The 17,796-nt window shown below is 42.3% G+C and overlaps 1 protein-coding gene across 5 annotated transcripts in view; it reads left to right on the forward strand.

The window, feature by feature from the left end:
• Nucleotides 1-17,796, forward strand: part of LOC110975143 (ral GTPase-activating protein subunit alpha-1-like) — a 75,337-nt gene that overhangs the window by 37,553 nt on the left and 19,988 nt on the right. For all 5 annotated transcript variants that reach the window (XM_022227312.2, XM_022227313.2, XM_087135200.1 and 2 more), the window contains 15 exons: nt 426-536; nt 861-929; nt 1,111-1,236; nt 1,551-1,728; nt 2,060-2,124; nt 2,533-2,739; nt 3,384-3,525; nt 4,423-4,574; nt 5,257-5,438; nt 5,936-6,043; nt 6,322-6,393; nt 6,641-6,764; nt 7,136-7,285; nt 9,301-9,459; nt 12,032-12,159. In XM_022227312.2, the coding sequence (XP_022083004.2) occupies nt 426-536; nt 861-929; nt 1,111-1,236; nt 1,551-1,728; nt 2,060-2,124; nt 2,533-2,739; nt 3,384-3,525; nt 4,423-4,574; nt 5,257-5,438; nt 5,936-6,043; nt 6,322-6,393; nt 6,641-6,764; nt 7,136-7,285; nt 9,301-9,459; nt 12,032-12,159 (1,973 nt within the window). The remainder of the gene's footprint in view (nt 1-425; nt 537-860; nt 930-1,110; nt 1,237-1,550; nt 1,729-2,059; nt 2,125-2,532; nt 2,740-3,383; nt 3,526-4,422; nt 4,575-5,256; nt 5,439-5,935; nt 6,044-6,321; nt 6,394-6,640; nt 6,765-7,135; nt 7,286-9,300; nt 9,460-12,031; nt 12,160-17,796) is intronic.

A 17,796-nucleotide genomic window follows, 5' to 3' on the forward strand; every position in this document is an offset into this window, starting at 1 on the left:
CTGAGTTGCAGTCACAAAGCTTGTGGAATATTGTGGTCTTGTATAGTCACTTTTGCCTGTACATCTCACAGACTGGAACTTAACGCTGATGTTGGTATTATATATGAGTTTGGCCTGCATCAATACATCGTGCAGTGCGTTACTTAGAGGTTACCATGGAGATGCTGTTTCTTTACAACTCACGGAGGAAGTTAACATCAACCTTGGCACATGAGAACCACGCAATTCCCAAATGGCTCACTGAGTTACATTTGTCATTAAGGAGCTAAATCAATCACAGACAAATAATTTTCATCCACACTTGAATAGTTTCTCTTGCTGTAACTACTCCAGGGTTGACTTCTTTTCAGAACCCTGTCATGCCAGCCTACCTTGCTGACTCTTTATCGTCGTCATTCACCTCCATGTTGTCTGATTTCTGATAGTTTCAGAGTCGAATGGTTGCCCAGGTAGCGTGTGATATGCTCTTGCTCCTGGCAGACCACGCAGAGATGATGAGAAGACATAACAATGAAGCACCCAAGAAGATCATTGAGGTCAGTAGAGTGTTGGCCAAAAAAACAAGCAGCTTAAGCCTGTCAGAATGGTTTGGTTGAAATTTTTGAACAGTCTTCCCTAAATTTACACTTTGTGCCGTAATTCATGGTCATGCGTTTTTAGTGGCATGTGAAGGTTAATGCATGCTTCAACTTATCCAAAATGGACTAACATGACATTGACAGTTGTAGAGTTCAGGTGACTTTGGCTCTTATCCACATTATTTGGATTTTCTCTTAGATTTAGTATTTTTTAATAATTACTTCAAGCTTTTTTCTTTCATGGGCATCAGTATGACTCAGTTTTTTCTCTCATACTTTTAGGTTATAGCGATGACAATTACCAGTTTGCTCTCCAATGCCGAGTTTGCCGAAAATGAAGACAACAAAAAGGTGTGTTAGAATACAGAAGCCAGAACAAGGTGTACGTTGATTGTTACTTAACAATTACCACACGCACGGGGGTCGGCAGGAGTGCTGTCCTCTGTCATGACGGGCATGACACCACAGAGTTGATTCAGTTGTTGTTCACTGTCAAACTGATGCCACTGACTGGTGTTTGTTTGTCTAATAGTTGGTTGTCTCCATGCTCTTCTGCCTCTTGGAGTGGTGCATGGCAGTCCCTTTGACTGCTCTCCTAGAGGTCAGCGAAGGACGCTCTAAGAAAGATGCCAAGATTCTCCTGGAAACAGTTTTCAAGGTAAGTCTGAAACAGTTTTCGAGGTAAGTCTGAAACAGTTTTCAAGGTAAGTCTGAAACAGTTTTCAAGGTAAGTCTGAAACAGTTTTCAAGGTAAGTCTGAAACAGTTTTCAAGGTAAGTCTGAAACAGTTTTCAAGGTAAGTCTGAAACAGTTTTCAAGGTAAGTCTGAAACTCGAAGTAATTTGGAGGACAGAAATCTCTTTCTTGCCTCACGAACACTTTGCATGTGAACCACGAAGATGATCTTCTCATGTTCATGAGTTCACTTTTCGCACCATAGATGACGGTGAATATTTCATTTTCTCAAACCAGGTTCTTCAGAATGCCGCAGAAGGTGTCTCAACCAATCAGAGGACAAGCGTCAATTTTTCGGAGCTCGCCTCGGCCGACTACGACCCGCACGTCAGTCTGGAGACTGTGAGAGATGGCCACTCCTTTGGCGGAAAGAGCCCCTCCCAACTGGAACCTCTGGACCAGGTGTTTGAAGATGGTGAGTTGTCTTGTGTGACAAGTGCCGATCTTAATGTTGACTGCATTACTTAAATAGTCATTCTAGATGGTGTAAGTCAGAGTGTTTGAAATTCAAATGTACAAATTAAACTTCCTGACTAATCTTGATTGTTGTTCAGCCCGTCTCTGTTCTACTTACAAGTTCTACCAAAATCTACCTTTAGAGGATAATGAATCGTGAAATTTGCAGACAATTGGAGAGTTAATGCTGAAGTCTAAAAGTAACTATTGTGAAAATCCTGATCGTCCTCGTCTGAGTTGTTCTTCGTGCCCAGCAGGTCCTAAATGCTGTGTTCATTGTGTTATTGCAGCCGAGATGCAGTCTGTTCAATTCAGCGTGCCCTCAAGCAAGGTTGTCAGGCTGGCTGCAAAGACGGTATGTGCTTGTTGCACCATTCTGGCCAACAGGAAACCATTGCAATGCTCCATTGTTTTCCAAAGTGTAATCGTAATGCTGTTCTTGGTGAGGATCAAAGGCCGAAGAGAAATAACTTAGCCCCCAAAATGATTTCTAACCCAACAAACTAATTTTTGTGGGTTCTTTTTTAGTGGTTATAGGGACATGAACTTTGTAATTCTGTCCTACCCTCAAACAGATGTGTTCCTTGGTAAGTCAAGAGGTGTTTATTTCAAGTGATTGGCAGTTGCAACAAATGCCATAAGACTGTATCTCTGATGGAAGATAGTCGAAAATATCTGTTCTGTCAGAGTAGGTTGCAGTTCGGTTACCCATGCTATCTGCATTGTCTTACAAAGTGTGTGGTTTTTATCCTTCATCGTTCAGGTGATGTGTCATCTTATCAACCATCTCAGTCACTTCCCCCTTGGGGGTGGGCCAGCCCTCATCACTTCCCTCGCCAATGAGCTCGACGACCTGTCATTCAACGGCGACCCCGACGAAACCTCCTCGGCGCTCTTCAATTCGCCCAACGTCCAGTTCTTCATCTTCAATAATTCGTCACTCATATCGTTTGCACAGCTGTCGGATGAGGTACGCATGTCATAAAGGCATGTCTTAGTGCTAACACACTCTACATACACCGCCCTGTTTTTCAGTCTTGAAAAGGCAGGCTGTGTTTTCCCTACAGCACCCTCCACACTGGAGAAACTGCTTGAACCAAAATTGATTATGCATGAGCTTGGGCGCAAACTTCCACCAGCGTGACTTACTGTTTTCCCCTGAATTTGTCACCTTTGATGTCTTATGCCTTGATGCTAGTTTAAGTCTCCGCACAGTATGCAGTTGTATAAATGCTCTGAGCGCCACCTGCTCTGAGTGCCACCTGCTCTGAGCGCCAGTCAAATTGACTCTCAAATGTTGTGAAATTAGCTTCTTGGTAAAGAGATTTAGTGCATGTTTCCACCAGTTTCTTTGTACCTGTCATTTCGTCCCATTTACTCCAAAGGTATCTGCTTTGGTTTATAAACCCTTGCAGCCCATTTTTTGGCTTCTGTCTTGTCTTAGATTTCATTTGCCTTTATCTCATTCTTTTATTCCAAATTAAATGCCATTGAACAAGACGAGCGCCACAGAAAGTCTTGTGATGCTTAATTTCTCCCTCTTTCTTGGCATCCAGTTTTCCATCTGTTGCTGAAGTCATTAATGATGATGCCAATTTCTGGGTTTTTTTCTAGGAGCTTGCTCCTGACTTGAGCGGTAGCCTGACCACGGCCAATTCCCACGCTCGCATCGTCGTTCGTAACGTAGGAGGCAAGTTTGTGTGGGACACCAGTATCCTGTATGGCCCAGGAGAGAGCAGAGTACAGAGAGTGCCAGGTCAGTACATGGGCGTCGCCGGAAAGTAGCAGATGGAAGGGGGAAGCAAACAGACAAAGAGGGTGGATGTTCAGGTGCTTTCATCCAGGTCAAGGTTTCTCATCCCTTACCTTTTCTCCCCATTCTCCCTCTTCCCAATGGGTTTTTTTTTTCCTTTCATTTTTTTTAGATGAGGGGACAGCATCCCCCTTTCCCCCTCACAGTGTTCATGGCGCAGTACGGCCGATGGATTGGTTGTATCCGATACTTGCCCAAAGTATATTACTTGTCTTTAGTGCTCTGCCTTGTTTTATTTTTGTTCAAATTCAGATCCTTTAAATTTAGCTCTCTGTACTTTGTTGTTCATTTGTTGACTCAAATGATTCGATTTTCCACTAAGCTTCTCGTGGAAGCTGATTGGATGTGCAACCTCAAACTCGAACATATTTCAACCTGGCTTCTTTGCAAGTTTTTGCAAGGACAGGAACAAATGGAATCTGTCTAGGGTTTTTGTATAATGTTAATTAATGCTCTGTATGGTTTAAGGGGGGGTTTTCCAGTAGTTCCAATCCTCTGACTACATTTGCCATGTTTGTGCATGGAGGCAGCAGAAGACCTAACATTTAGATTGAGTCTGGATTTTCCCATCGGAGGGATTTGGAACGTGAAATAACTCAAAACTGCTTGAGGATATCCCATTGAAGAGAATATGAAATTTGTAAAGCATGCAGGAATCAGCACTGGGACATCACAGCGCAGAGTTGATATCAAATTCACAAGGACTGGAAACTATCTCTTGCACGGAAAATATCCCCTGTTCACAATTGCGATCAGACCTTTTGGATTAAAAGGGTAATAGTGCCGTTATTCCTTAAAGTGCAATTACTGTAGCATGTTCTGTTTTGTTTCTGTGAACAGAACCACAGCGCAGACCTAGCCAGAGCAACAGTGTGTTTCAATACACCACCTCCACTAAGAGCAAGTCCCCAGTCTACAGAATACTCAACAAGTCTGTCAGCCGCCTACCATCTTGGATTGATGTGGATGACTCCCTTGATGTCTTGGATGAGGTATGTGCCTTTTTTGGGGGGGGGGGCTTTTGCGGTTGGTCAGAGAATCCTTTCTACAAAAATGCAACTCAACAAAAGCTCAACATAAATGTGTTAACCAAACCAACTCATGAGGCCAGAAGCAGGTGCATTTTGTACTGATTGAGTGTTCTCAGAAACTTTCCACATCTTAGAACTCTGTAATGCAGTTACAACCATTTTCAACCTTCGTACGTCCGCCCTAATATAACACTTCTAGTGTGCACTTGCAGATTTACGTGTTAGTAAATCAGCACCCTCTCTCCCGGTTCTAACAGCCATGTTTTGTTTCTGTGAATATTAAAGCGGTGTTGGATCTGACAAGATTATATATTTCCTCACTAGCAATATCATTTGAACTAGTGTCAAATCCATCCAAACTGAGGAAACCAGCATTGGTAGATATTGTTTGTGGCTTGAGAGCTGGGCAGGTGTTCTGACAGCATCGGGAGACTGCAAATTATATATCTTGCAGTTGGAACGGCAGTAGGCACTGAAATTCCTTGCAGGTTCTGTCCTTGCCAAAGTTCTGATCGTTGTTCTCAAGATGTACAGCTCCGCATGCTTGAATCTGTTGCTACATGGAAGAGGTCTTGTGGCACTGCTTTTATTCCTTCATCCAGTGAGTTCAATTTCGAATCTCTCTCTCTCATATATGCTACAGCTCCAGCAGTTCATTGGCTTCACCAGTCCGGAGTGCCTGCTGAATCCAGGCGTGCCCCTCAACTTGGTCTCCCCAGCTCCTGAGGAGATTCCCCAGGAGCTTGAGAGCAGTGCCATTGCCTCCCTGAAGAAGCAGAACAGCAGTGAGGAGGCTTACGTCAGTAAGCATGGAGAGGACTACAGGTACCAGACCCTTGATGTTGTGCAAGCCAATGGGGATTTGGGGCTTTGTCTGAATCATTTGGCTAGTGGCTATGACTTGATGTAATATGTATGCCTATGTTGTTCACTGGTTAGAAGCTATAGCCATTTTCAATATGGGAGATTCACCATACAGCAAGAATTTGCCATAGAAAGTGTCTTTAGGGTAGCAGTTTTTGATCCTTCTCTCTATTGCATGGATTGTCCCAATCTATCAAAAGTTAAGGGATCGGCTTAATTACTGAATTACTATCAGTTTGTGAGGTAGAAAGACTGCCTAATTTTTACGCTGGATATCATGCACATATGATTGTAAAGTAGCCTCAGTTTAACCTGTACAATATGCATCAGTTTTGGTGGGGCAGAAAGTAGACGATTTTTGCAAGCATTCACAGAGATAGTCAGGTGAGGGTTTATATGTGGACCAAAAGAATGGTTACTGATGGTGGTTTTTTTTTCTGTTGTTCAATTCCATTTAGTATGGTGACGGAGCCACTGATCCAGACCCCACACCAGGAGCCTACCTCACCGTTCAACATGTGCCGTCAGTTACTAGACCAGCTGGGTGTCATGACATGGGATAGGAGGTAGGGCTGTTATCCTTAGCATTTGTGAACCGGTCAGAAGCAAAATGCAAAACCTGGCTTTTTCTCTCTTTTTTGAATTTTGAAGTGTTGATGAAATCTGTGAAGCATTTGTAAGCAAACAACATCATGATCACCAGTGGAAACACATTAATAAGTTTGAGTTTCAGAAATTCACGCCAGCTGGGATCTTTGACCCTTGAGAATATTTACAACTCTAGCACTATGATCTACAATGATTTGATTTTTACCTGGGCCTGACTTTGATTTGTCAATCACAGATCCCAAATCAACGTGGTGAAGAAGAATGATCGTTTGTTGAGAGAACTCAAAAATCTGGATTCCAGACAATGGTGAGACATCCAAGGGGCTTTTTATTTTTATTCCACTTCTGTTTGCTTCTGTGGAGAGCAAGATATCAAAGTGATTTTTGAAAAACTTTGTGAAAGGTTGACAGCAGTGTCTGGTTATTTTGACATAAATTTAAATTTGTTTATCATTTCAGTTCTGATTTCATGCCGTTTGTAGTTTGGTTCGTTTTCTTGCCAAGTGTCTGTATGGGAAATATTAACATAGTTTATTTGTTTCAAATTTCTGCAGTCGCGAGACGCATAAGATAGCCGTTCTTTACGTTGCCGAAGGTCAGGAAGACAAGATGTCGGTGCTGGGGAATGATCGTGGAAGCCAGGCGTTTGAGAACTTTATTGCAGGACTAGCCTGGGAGGTAAGACACTAGAGTTTTTATGAACACTTTGTAGCCATTATGTAAGAATAAAACCAATTTCAAATTCTTTTTTAAAATTAAAATTTGTCCTTGTGATTAAAGTTATTAATTAAAAGATAAAAACTAGAAAAATTTTTTCTTGTTTACCTTAATAGTTTAGTGTTTGTTACACATCCTGTCTGATTGCGTTTCAGTTGCCATTTTCCAAGTTGGCAGCATTGCTAAATTGCGTCGGCGGGAGTGGTGTCTATTTCCCCCTCCCACTGTTTCACCAGGAGTAAAATCTTAGCTTGTTTATATTAAATCTGACTGTGGACACCAGATTGCAAAAGCATGACATCTTTACCTTTTGTTTTGTTCGTTGACTTCAGGTTGACCTTTCAACTCATCAAGGCTTCCTGGGTGGTCTGCAGCGTAATAAGAGCACAGGGGAGACGGCGCCCTACTACGCCACCTCTACCGTGGAGGTCATCTTCCATGTGTCCACCCGCATGCCCTCTGAAAACAACCTGTTGCACAAGGTAAAACTGGAGACGGCGCCTGCATTCACTAAAACTATCCCAATGACATGCTGAGATCGTGTGTGTTAAACATGGACTTGCAGTTCGGGCTTTAGTTTGGTGTAGTTTTGTCGAATGTTGCTGGACTTGGTTTTGGTTTAGTTTTACTGAGAGTGAACTGTGTTCAGTATTCTGCCTCAGATTAGTAGTTGCTAGTGTCAGATATCTAATAACCCAATGTATAAGTGCTGTGTATCATATCATTGCCTTTGAAATGTTGTTTGACTATCACAAACCAAAAAAGGAGACTCTCTTCACCGTTATTATAGTGGAGACGTCACAAGATCATTCACAAGACCAGTCACAAGTAAGGGAGTGAACAATGATTAAGTTATGATTTTGTTGCAGTTCATTTGAATTCAGACTTGAGGTCTTTTGCTGGTCTTATGATGGTCTTATGATGGTCTTATGCTGGTCTTATGCTGGTCTTATGCTGGTCTTATGATGGTCTTATGATGGTCTTAATAGGTCTCAACTACGACACTGTCCTTCACATGGTGGTCTTCAACAGTTGACAATATTAGTGTACTTTGCTCTTGATTACTGGAAATTCTAGTTCTATCTTCATAGGTACTCATTTTGCTTTCCCGTAGAAATATGCCTAGTATTGATTTTTGGCACATGTCAAGTACTTGTGCTCCCAATTGATCCTATCAGTGTGATGTAATATAATCAAACCCATCATGTGGTCTTTGTAGATCCTGGTAGAGCCCAGTCTTCATGTAACCCTCCCCCCCAAGTAAAACTACAAAGAATGTTTTCCAATATGACAGAGGATTTGGGGATTCAAGCAGGTTCCTGTTAGGGCCGGGGACCATTTAGACCCGGTTTGAAAAGGGCCCCCCGGTAATCTCGCCCGGTTGCAAAAACCCCTTTCACACCGGCCTGGCTACCGGCCTGGGATGCTGGACTGGTTGTTGATCTCGAAGTTCTTCATCCTGGGGTCTATTGTTTGCAAGTACTGGTACATGTAATCTATCCCAGAAGGAACCTGCTTGTGGTTTTTAATCCTTCAGCTCTATACAATGTTTACACTTATCCGCTTAGACCCCTATTCATCTGTGCAAGCATGTTGGGGGAAGCCTTTCATCAGGGACTTTGAAATGCCAATGTGCAGACAGGCCTTATACCGGCCTGGAGTAGGCTGAATACCGGGCAGGCATTATACCGGGTGGGCTACCGGGGGGGGCCCTTTTCAAACCGGGTCTAAATGGTCGCCGTCCCTTATAAATGTCTTGGAAGGATGTAGATTTATAGATAAAAAGTTTGAGCTTGAAAATGAAATGATCATTGTTAAAGTGATGATGTTTAACCATATGCTGCTGGGGAACCCGGTTTCAGGTACCTTGGGTTTGTTCGCATAGCCGGGGTGCCCGAAATCGGACAAAAGAGCTGGGCATTGTAACTAAAGACCATACTCAGAATAAAAGACCCGCCGCTGGGAATTGCCATCATTTTTCAGTTGCATTTATCGGAGGAAATCCGTCATTGTTTTGAAACAGTATAACACTGTTTTCGGCATAGCGCACCCACAGATTATCAGTGGGGACAAAAGTGCTCCAGCTCCCCATCGATGTGCGATACAGTACTGGTGCACGCTAATCCAGCTGTGTTTGAAAAGATGCCACTGGTATTCACTGGGAACAAAGGAAATTACGCAACACCTCACAATTCTGGGCTCTCTACTGGGCAGCAGGCCTGGCTGAAATACTCGGGCGTCAGTGGGGGTTGCCTGTCGGATTAGAGTAGCCACCAGACAGTCATTCATGTGGGTGTAAACGTCCATTAAATGAAATTGTGAATTTTTGAAGAATTTTGAAAACAGAAAATTGTCCTTATATAGGCACTGCATTTGTAAAAGCACTCGTCAGGAAATGGTTAATGTCGTGAGTCATTTTGCTTGCCGCCTCTGAAACAGGAGATTATATTTCAGTAATTGGTTGTTTGCTGTGTCCTTTTTTTTTTTTCAACTGAAGATGCGTCACCTTGGCAACGACGAGGTACACATCGTCTGGTCGGAACACACCAGGGATTACCGGCGGGGGATCATCGCCACCGAGTTTGGCGATGTCATCATTGTCATCTATCCCCTAGAGAACCAACTGTTCAGGATACAGATACAGAGAAAGCCAGAGGTAGGTCAAGATAACACTTAGTGGATTATTTTAGGGTGGCTTTTATTGTCACTGTCACTGAGAAATCATCTGTGTCAGAAAAGATAACGATCGTTGCACTGAGGGAAATCTGCTCTGTTCCTCTGATCAGCTTGGTTGATGATCCGACCGATCTTTAGTGCTTCCAGATTTTGAAATGGGTTGATTCTTATAATGGTTTTGTCTGTCTCAGTGAGCTGGAAATGCCCCCCAGCATTTAATGAGCCTTGGAAATAATGTGTCATTATATCCCCATGCATGGGCCCTTTGTCCCTTTGTTTTTGTGATTTAGGCTTGTGAAAAGTGTTGCTTTCATAATATAAACAGTCGACTCTCAGTAATACGAGCTCAGGTAAGACGAGACTCCGGTTTAGACGAGTATATTTTGCCAGTCCCGACTGAGCTGTGCACATCCCTATGAGGGAAAAAATTCATAATACAAGCTTGGGTGTTGCGAGATTTCGGTTAGGATGAGCATTTTTTGCGCACCGGCTGAGTGCAAATCTCTTGTTATCTGTCCATTTAGCACGAGCTTTTTTGAAAGCAACTTGTCGATCAGCCAGTCCATTCAATTTTGAAAGGTGATTTTGTAATTTGTTTGTCTACAGTAGTAAAGCACTGTGGTTTTCCCTCACCGAATCAAGCCGTTTGTGTCCGGTGCAGCAAGAGAGACAAACAGTGGGCATTTGACCCAACAAAGAAGTTCTTTGTGGCGGCTCTCGTACCACCTGAACACAAGCGAGTGCCGCCAAAAGCGCTACGATATTTAGGAGAGTGGTGAACAAAACAAATCTTTCGTTTGATTCCCCCGTCCCAAAAAAGTCCCCAAGATCAAAGTCCCGCTAGGAAACTAGAAAAAATTGTTACCCGCTCCCCACCGTAACATGAAAATTTTACCCCATCCGATTTTGAAATTTCTGCAAAGTCTCAATTTAAGAAAATCATTACTAAACCTTGGTTTTCAGTCCAAAAATGTGAAAGAAAATAACCTTCACAAGTTTTGAAGAAAAAAGTGCATCCCGGCTAATAATTTGTCACCACACCCCCACACCTTTCCAAAGTAAAATGTGATATTCGCCCTCTAATGTCCACACCACCAATAGCTGGTTTTCACCCATTTTTATGTGCAACAAGTGCAGCTCTGGTGTTGGTTACCAACTGAAATGCTAATGTTCTTACGTTACATGTGTGCGTGTGGATCTCATCGCGGCTGCAGGGGACGTGTGATACGGCATCCCTTTGGGCCGACTCGACATGACTGGTGGAAAGTCCTCTCCCTCCATTCTGACATTTCAGAATAATTCTTTATTACAAGTCTTTGTTCATTAAACTGTACACATACATCTCACTTTCATAAACAAACTTTTAAAAATCAAATTTAAACAACAAGTCATGCATTGGTCCTACTTGTATGCTGTACCCTTTACCTACGGTTGATTGGTGATACATATGTCAAGCGGAACGGCAGTTTTCACATAAGATTAGGTCCGGATAATACGAACTAAGTTTGTAAGTCCCAAGGCCCTTGTAATAATCACTTCCTGCCGGGTGGAATTTGTATATGCGGGATGAGTTGCCGAGCAATTTTCAAGATTTTCCACATTTAAGTTTAATTCTTTAACAATTCATTACTTCATTTACTGGACGATAACACCCACACAAATGACTGTCTGGTGGCTACTCTAATCTGACAAGCACCCTCATTGAAGCCCGAGTATTGCAGCCAGGCCTGCCGTCCAGTAAAGAGAGTCCATATTGTGAGGTGTTGCATAATTTCCTTTGTTTCCAAAATTAGCCCAGTGCGTTGCTGAATGGCCGTGGTGTCTTTTCAAATGCGGCCAGATTAACATGGAGTGTGGTGCTGGAGCACTTTTGTCCCCGCTGATAATCCACGGGCTCTGAATGCCACAAACAGTGGTATACTGTTTCAAAACAATGACGTATTACCTCTGCTAATGCCAACTGAAAAATGATGGCAATTCCCAGCAGCTCAGTCTTTTGTTTCGAGTACGGTCTTTTGTTACGAGGCCCAGCTGCTTTGTCTGATTTCAGGCACCCCAGCTATGCGTATAAAGCCGATGTCTCCAGTACTAGGCATCCCATAGGCAAGTGGTTAACGAGAGTCGACTGTATCTAGATATCTGTGCCGAAAATAATTTGCACAAATATAAATTCAAGTTTTATTTTTTATTCGTCTCCTGAATCCCATTTCCTTTTACTTCCCATTTCACTGTTGTTTGAGGAGCATTTCTGCATACAATATACACTGAACTTGTGTTTCATTTGACAAATACCAAGAGTTCACGGCAGAAATCCAATAAGGGTAGAACATAAGTAGAAATAAAACACTTATACAGATTATCCTTAGAAGCTTGTCTTCCCAATTAATTTATGCTTGTATAAAAATATCTTGTTTTGCCGTTGTTCTTATGAGCTAATGGCTCTGGACCCAATCATGTGATTTACCCCTCCTCCATGATAACCCAGCATCCCTATTCAAGAATCACAGCATTCAATTCATGACATCATGTTCCCCCCACAATTGCCTCTTCAGGTTCCATTTTTCGGACCTCTGTTTGACGGTGCAATCGTTGACCACAAAGTCTTGCCAGGTCTGGTCAGGGCGACAGCCATCAATGCCAGCCGCGTCAAGAGATCCCAGCTCCCCCTCTACCAGCGATAGTATCCTTTTCATTATTTAAGCACATGTTGAAAACGTTCTGGGAATCTTGCAGCTCAAGGTAAGACCTTCCAGATTTTCAAGATTGTTTTCTCCGACTAATCAGTGCTCTTTGCATTGCCAAACATCCGTTTACAACGGGCATGGAGCCGTTCCCGAGATCCGCTGATACCCCTTGTTTTTATTTCCTTAGATGTTATCACAAGTTGGAAAACACTGGAAAGAGTCTTGTGCTACTTAAATGTTTCCCATCGGGCCCACGCATATCCTAATAAAGAATTCTGATGTGACTTCATTTTAATTTGTCTGTTACAAAATCAGGATACAGGTGGTTTGTGGGAAATAAAACCTGTAAAATTTTAGTTTTTTTGGGGGGGGTTGTTTGTTCAACTGTCTTTTCATTGTTCCATTGTCTTTCTATTGTTCATTTGTTTTTTGGATAATGCAGTAGTTTTGAGGGTATTGCTATTCACACAACCAATTTAATCAATAAACCCTGGCTCTACCATGTCAACTTGCAGATAAGAATTACCTTAAAAGCAGTGCTTCCACCATGTCCATTTTGGTTGAGATTACCGTTTTGATGATGCCAATAGCAATAAGAAGCTTCTATGAATACATACATAATTAATTCCAAAAAGGCCTTAATGCTAAGTATCGAGGACAGCGGTTTATTGTTACTAATGGAAGAGTTTCATAGACACTGTTTGTTCATTGTTTATATCTGTGATAAAGAGCTTATACATTGACTTAATGAATTTTTCATGGCTGTCTTTCATGAAGGCTCGTATGCGTCACAGCATTGCAACAGAACAAATCGATTACTGATTAGACATCACACATCGTGCACATATTTGTACACCGTAGGATTGCATGGTCTTCGTTTCAGTGTTTCTTGTTGGTGGAGAAAAGTGTCCTTTATGGCATCATTCCAAAATTGCGTCCATGGCCTGAGGAGCATGCTGTCCAAGTACATGTGAATTGCTAGCTCCACAGTATTGTTGATGGCCACATTAATGCCCTGTGCTGCCAGATGTGTTTGCTGCCCCCACGTGTCCGTGGCTGTCTCTGCCAAAGATGTACATGTCGTCCCACAGCATGTGAATGGTCAACAACTGCAACAATTTGGACCCTTGCCAAGTCATTTTTTGGGGGTCGTTGTATTTCAAATGAAGCTTATGCAAAATCAATTTCTGCACAGGAAATGAAATTTTTTTTGTTATGAATGAGGAACTCCTTTGAGTTTCACTTGTGAAAGAAAATTGAAATGAGACCCCAAAAAACTGTCTCTGAAAAATGCACTCTCTTTGTTACCTCTGTAAACAACCACTGGCACTTTCATTTATTATCTACTACAGTCATAGTCACACGGATCTGTGCTAAAATGGAGGAATTTAATAGTTCTTTTAATATTTCATGGAAATTGTGAAAAGAAAAAAGTGCAAAGGTTGGACACAATGGCTTCCATTATTCCAACAGAATAATGGATTTCGCTTGGCCGTCACATTTAACCACTTTCTGACGGTGGTGAGAAGTGGTTATTTTGCATTCACATAGGCCTGTCTGCGCGAGTTCTTCACTTGGATGGGTGCATGCTTTGAAATTAGATCCAGTGGGACAGTAATAATTTTCCTAATCACTTCAATATGTTTTTGTCAATTTTCAAATGGGGGGATCTGATGCAATTTTTTTATTTCTTTGATTTTCATCCAGGTATAAATCATAATATTTTGGTAAGTTTATTGTCTCAGGTTTGCGGCTGTTTCTAAATATTGTAGTGATTTCATCACAGCAAATCCAAAACCGACACGAAAACCCTCCTTAGCTTTCAACTGTAATTGAGTATATTCACCTCTAGCATGGTGGGTGTGCACAAGTTCCCCAACTTGATCTGGCCATGATGAATTGGCCATTTTCATCCATTACTGCCTGAAAGGTGCATGTTGCAACACTCCGCAGTTTTCTTTTAAAAAAAGAAAGAAAGAAAAGAAAAAGGGATCACCAAGTGCTCATCTGTCATCACAGTGCACTGTCAAAGTACATTATTTCCCCCCCCCTCTTCCACATGCCATGTGCTGTCCAAACACATGTTCAATTGCTACTGTGCCATCTGGTACTTGGTCACCTGATCAGGCCCTGATAGACTGAATCAGCGTCAGAGTCAGGTTTCCCTTTTTTTCCCCCTCTAAATGACCACTGATGATTCACTTTCTGTTGGCATTAGAAATCTAATCACAAAGATAAACCATCCCCACCAAAAAAAAAACCAGAGAGGGGATAACATATGAAAAGGTCATCGGAAATGGAACTTGTGCTCGGAAATGTAATTGCTTTGCTTTTTTTTTTTCTCATGAATCCAATTTTGGATAGAATAACAGGCCATGTATTGTTTTCCGCCCTTGCATTTCTATACAAAGACACCAATATTGATTTGTATTTGCCACAAAGACATTAAGTGCAAGCACCACCAACCGGCCCGTCCTGGGGCGTCAAAGATGTCAGTGGAAGTATGTTGTATGTCAATGCGTTTGAGGATCAACCATGCATCTTCACAGTGGACTGATGTTATGGTATAAATCTATTAATAGGCATTTCTACATGTAGGAACATTTGTGCATCCAACCCCCCCTTGCAAAAATCTGTTAATAAATTACGAAAGGTATAAAAGAAACAGCCCAGTCACTTAGAATTTACATCCTACAGAGTGTCTATTACATGGATGTTGTTAATTATACTGCCTTGCTGTGTGTGTTCATTACCTTGCTACAGCTGTTCATGTCCATTTGTGATAGATTTGCATAGCATTCCTTTCCTGTTTTAAACCACTAATTATAGGAAGAATTAACCTATATTTTTGGTTGAACTGTTCATTTAGATTTTCCATCCTTAAAAGCCACATTAATACCCAATTAATCCATCCAATATTTCTAAAAAAAAAAAGGGAGCTCGTATTGAACAGACAAAGGCATAGATTTTAACCTTCATTTTATGTGTCATACCATTATTGTAATTATTTCATTTAAAGACTCGTTTGTTTTTTTTTTTACAAATCTAATCAACGATCTCTCTGTCCTTCCAATCCTTACCACCTTCCCTTCCCCACAGACAACACAAAGAGTGAGGGGGAAAAAAATGCCGCATAGTTCTGATCTCCTTAAAGTTTTTAACATGCCGTCTCGGGGAGAATAATTATTCATAGAATTTAGGGAGAGGGGGGAGGGTTAGTGTGTAGCCCGGGACGTGCACGTGTGTGCGGGGTTGCGGTTGTTATTGTTTAGTGGAATGGAGGCCTGGGAGTGGAGCAATGGGAGACCGGCAGTGCTGCGGTGCACACACAATGCCCAAGCAACCGTTATGCCCACAGGCTAGGTCGGCTGTGATTAGGCCCTGTATGTTGCCCTGCCACTTCAGCCATAACGTGGCTCACCAAGATCTTGTGATTCAGACGGACAATGCCACAAAGCAACATGACCCCCCCCTCCCTTACAGCTTTGCTTTTTTTTTTTTTTTTAACTCATTGACAAATTGAGTGTAGCCAGGCGATTGTGACTCAGCCGATTCTCTGTACAAGATGGGGGGTCTCTCTGCTCTGCCTGAGAGTACTGTAGCACTATGCAGGGCCAGGACATTGTGGAGGGGGGGAGACATTCAACCCACTGTGGTGTCTGGCAGCTCCTACATTGTCCTGGGTTCTTGCCAACACAGCACTTGAGATGCTTCTCATGAGTGGGGTCGTTGAGCCCGGTGAAAATGCTCTCTCTTTTGTGTGTCTTCTTAGGGAAGAGGATTGCTATTTAGTGGACAGGGGTACATTTAAAAGCTACCAAGGAAATAGATTATTCAGTTTTCTTACTTCCATTGTCACCTGACAATTATGTTATCACTTCCGTACATACCGCCTCAACACTGAATACAAGTAGTTGTTCTGAATAATTTTTCATGAACAGATTGGTTTTTATCAAAGATTGTATAGAGCCGCATAGCGCAAGATGGAGAACTTCACCGTGAATACACGTAACACGTTGTAATCGCATGGGCGCCATTTGAGCAAGCGATACACATTAATGCACAGGTGCAGGCGCCGCGGCAGGCACGTGCACCTGGTGAGCCTGCGCTGCGCAGGTGTATCGCTTGCTCAAGTGGCGCCCGTGGTAATTGCAGAGTTATCCAACTTGCACCTTCGGCGCTATACGATCTTTGGTTTTTATGTAAAATCCCATTGCATTACTTTTTGAAGTGTTGATTTTGCATTGTTAAAAATTCATTTCATTGTTAAGGAATACCACACGCAAATAAAATATTGGTTTGAAAATGAGCTTGGCTGAACAATGTGTGGGCAGCGTTATGAGCAGAAAAGTGCGGTCATGCTATTTTGTGTCAACAAGCGTCACCACTCACAAGTAGTATCAACAAAGCGTTAACAATTTGAAAATACCCTCTAAAGATTTAAAAGTGGTTGTATCATAATTTAGAGACCCTAACATCCCCCACTATGTAAGGGAAACAGCGAATTTGCTTTCAAATTCTCGCAGGAAAATGAACATTTTTCCCGATGAATGGGGGCCACCATCTTTCTTTTTCTCTGTCATCCACGCGAAACAAGATGGCGGCTTGTCGGGCTGCACGAGCAGGCCCAACTTTGTCACAGAAATTTCCACACTCAAATATCATTTTTAGATAATGTGATACACCTTAATATAATATGTAGGAGCCTAATTAATATTGTGAAGTAAAATATTTGCATAAATTTGCATTAATAACTTGTTGACACTTTGTTGACGCCAAATAGCGTGACCCAAAAGTGCATTCCCACCAGTGCATCAATTGACTTTTGTGTACATGCATGTGCTTAGTTTCCACTCTACCGTGGTCTCTTGTGTTGCAGCAAGCATGTACGGGTCCAGATTGTCCAGAATTGGCACTCTACTAATCCTCTTCACCTGCTCCCCCCCAAAACTTTGATAGAGACTGACTGAAGAATTATAAATGATATCAGCTCCCGTCTTCAAAATAAGCTGTGCCTCTGCTGTAACAGGTAGACAGGGATTGAAGTAGGATGGTATCAAATTCACAGTGTATTTTCCCAGCCAAGCAGAGTGCACATTATTAGTAGTCACTGGTGCCTTGAACCCCCCCGTCTCAGCGACTAGGCTAATGTTCTTTGTTTTAATCCTGCCAATGAGGCCTTGCCAAATGCCGCCAACTGCAGACTAAACTCTGTAAGGTTCATGTTAATGCTCGTCCCTCCTTTCTATTAGATGGGATTACAGAAGGAGATGGAACAAAGGCTAATCCTCGTAATGATGGGAATGGTCCAGCAACTCCAGTGAACCAAGGGATTAGGTCCTACAATCTTTTTTTTTCTCCGGGAGAACAGAGAAGCCTCTTAGTCTTTGATGCTGGGCTTAAAAACCCCCGACTGGGAGTAAATACCCAACTCTGATTGATAACTGGCCTCTTGACTTCCAGGGATGGGGAGCAAAGCAGAATCTCTGCAGGAAAATATTTCAAGTACCCTTCTGTGCTTGTAAACTGGATTGTATTTCCTGCATAAACCTCTCGTGGAGTTACTGGCTGGAGGAGAAATGTTTTTTGAAAGATGTGGATATTTGGAAGTGTGGTTGGGAACAGAAACTGCC

Source organism: Acanthaster planci, linkage group LG01 (genome assembly GCF_054643075.1).
Source record: "Acanthaster planci isolate LZ-2023a linkage group LG01, COTS_SCS, whole genome shotgun sequence".
Taxonomy (NCBI): Eukaryota; Metazoa; Echinodermata; class Asteroidea; order Valvatida; family Acanthasteridae; genus Acanthaster; species Acanthaster planci.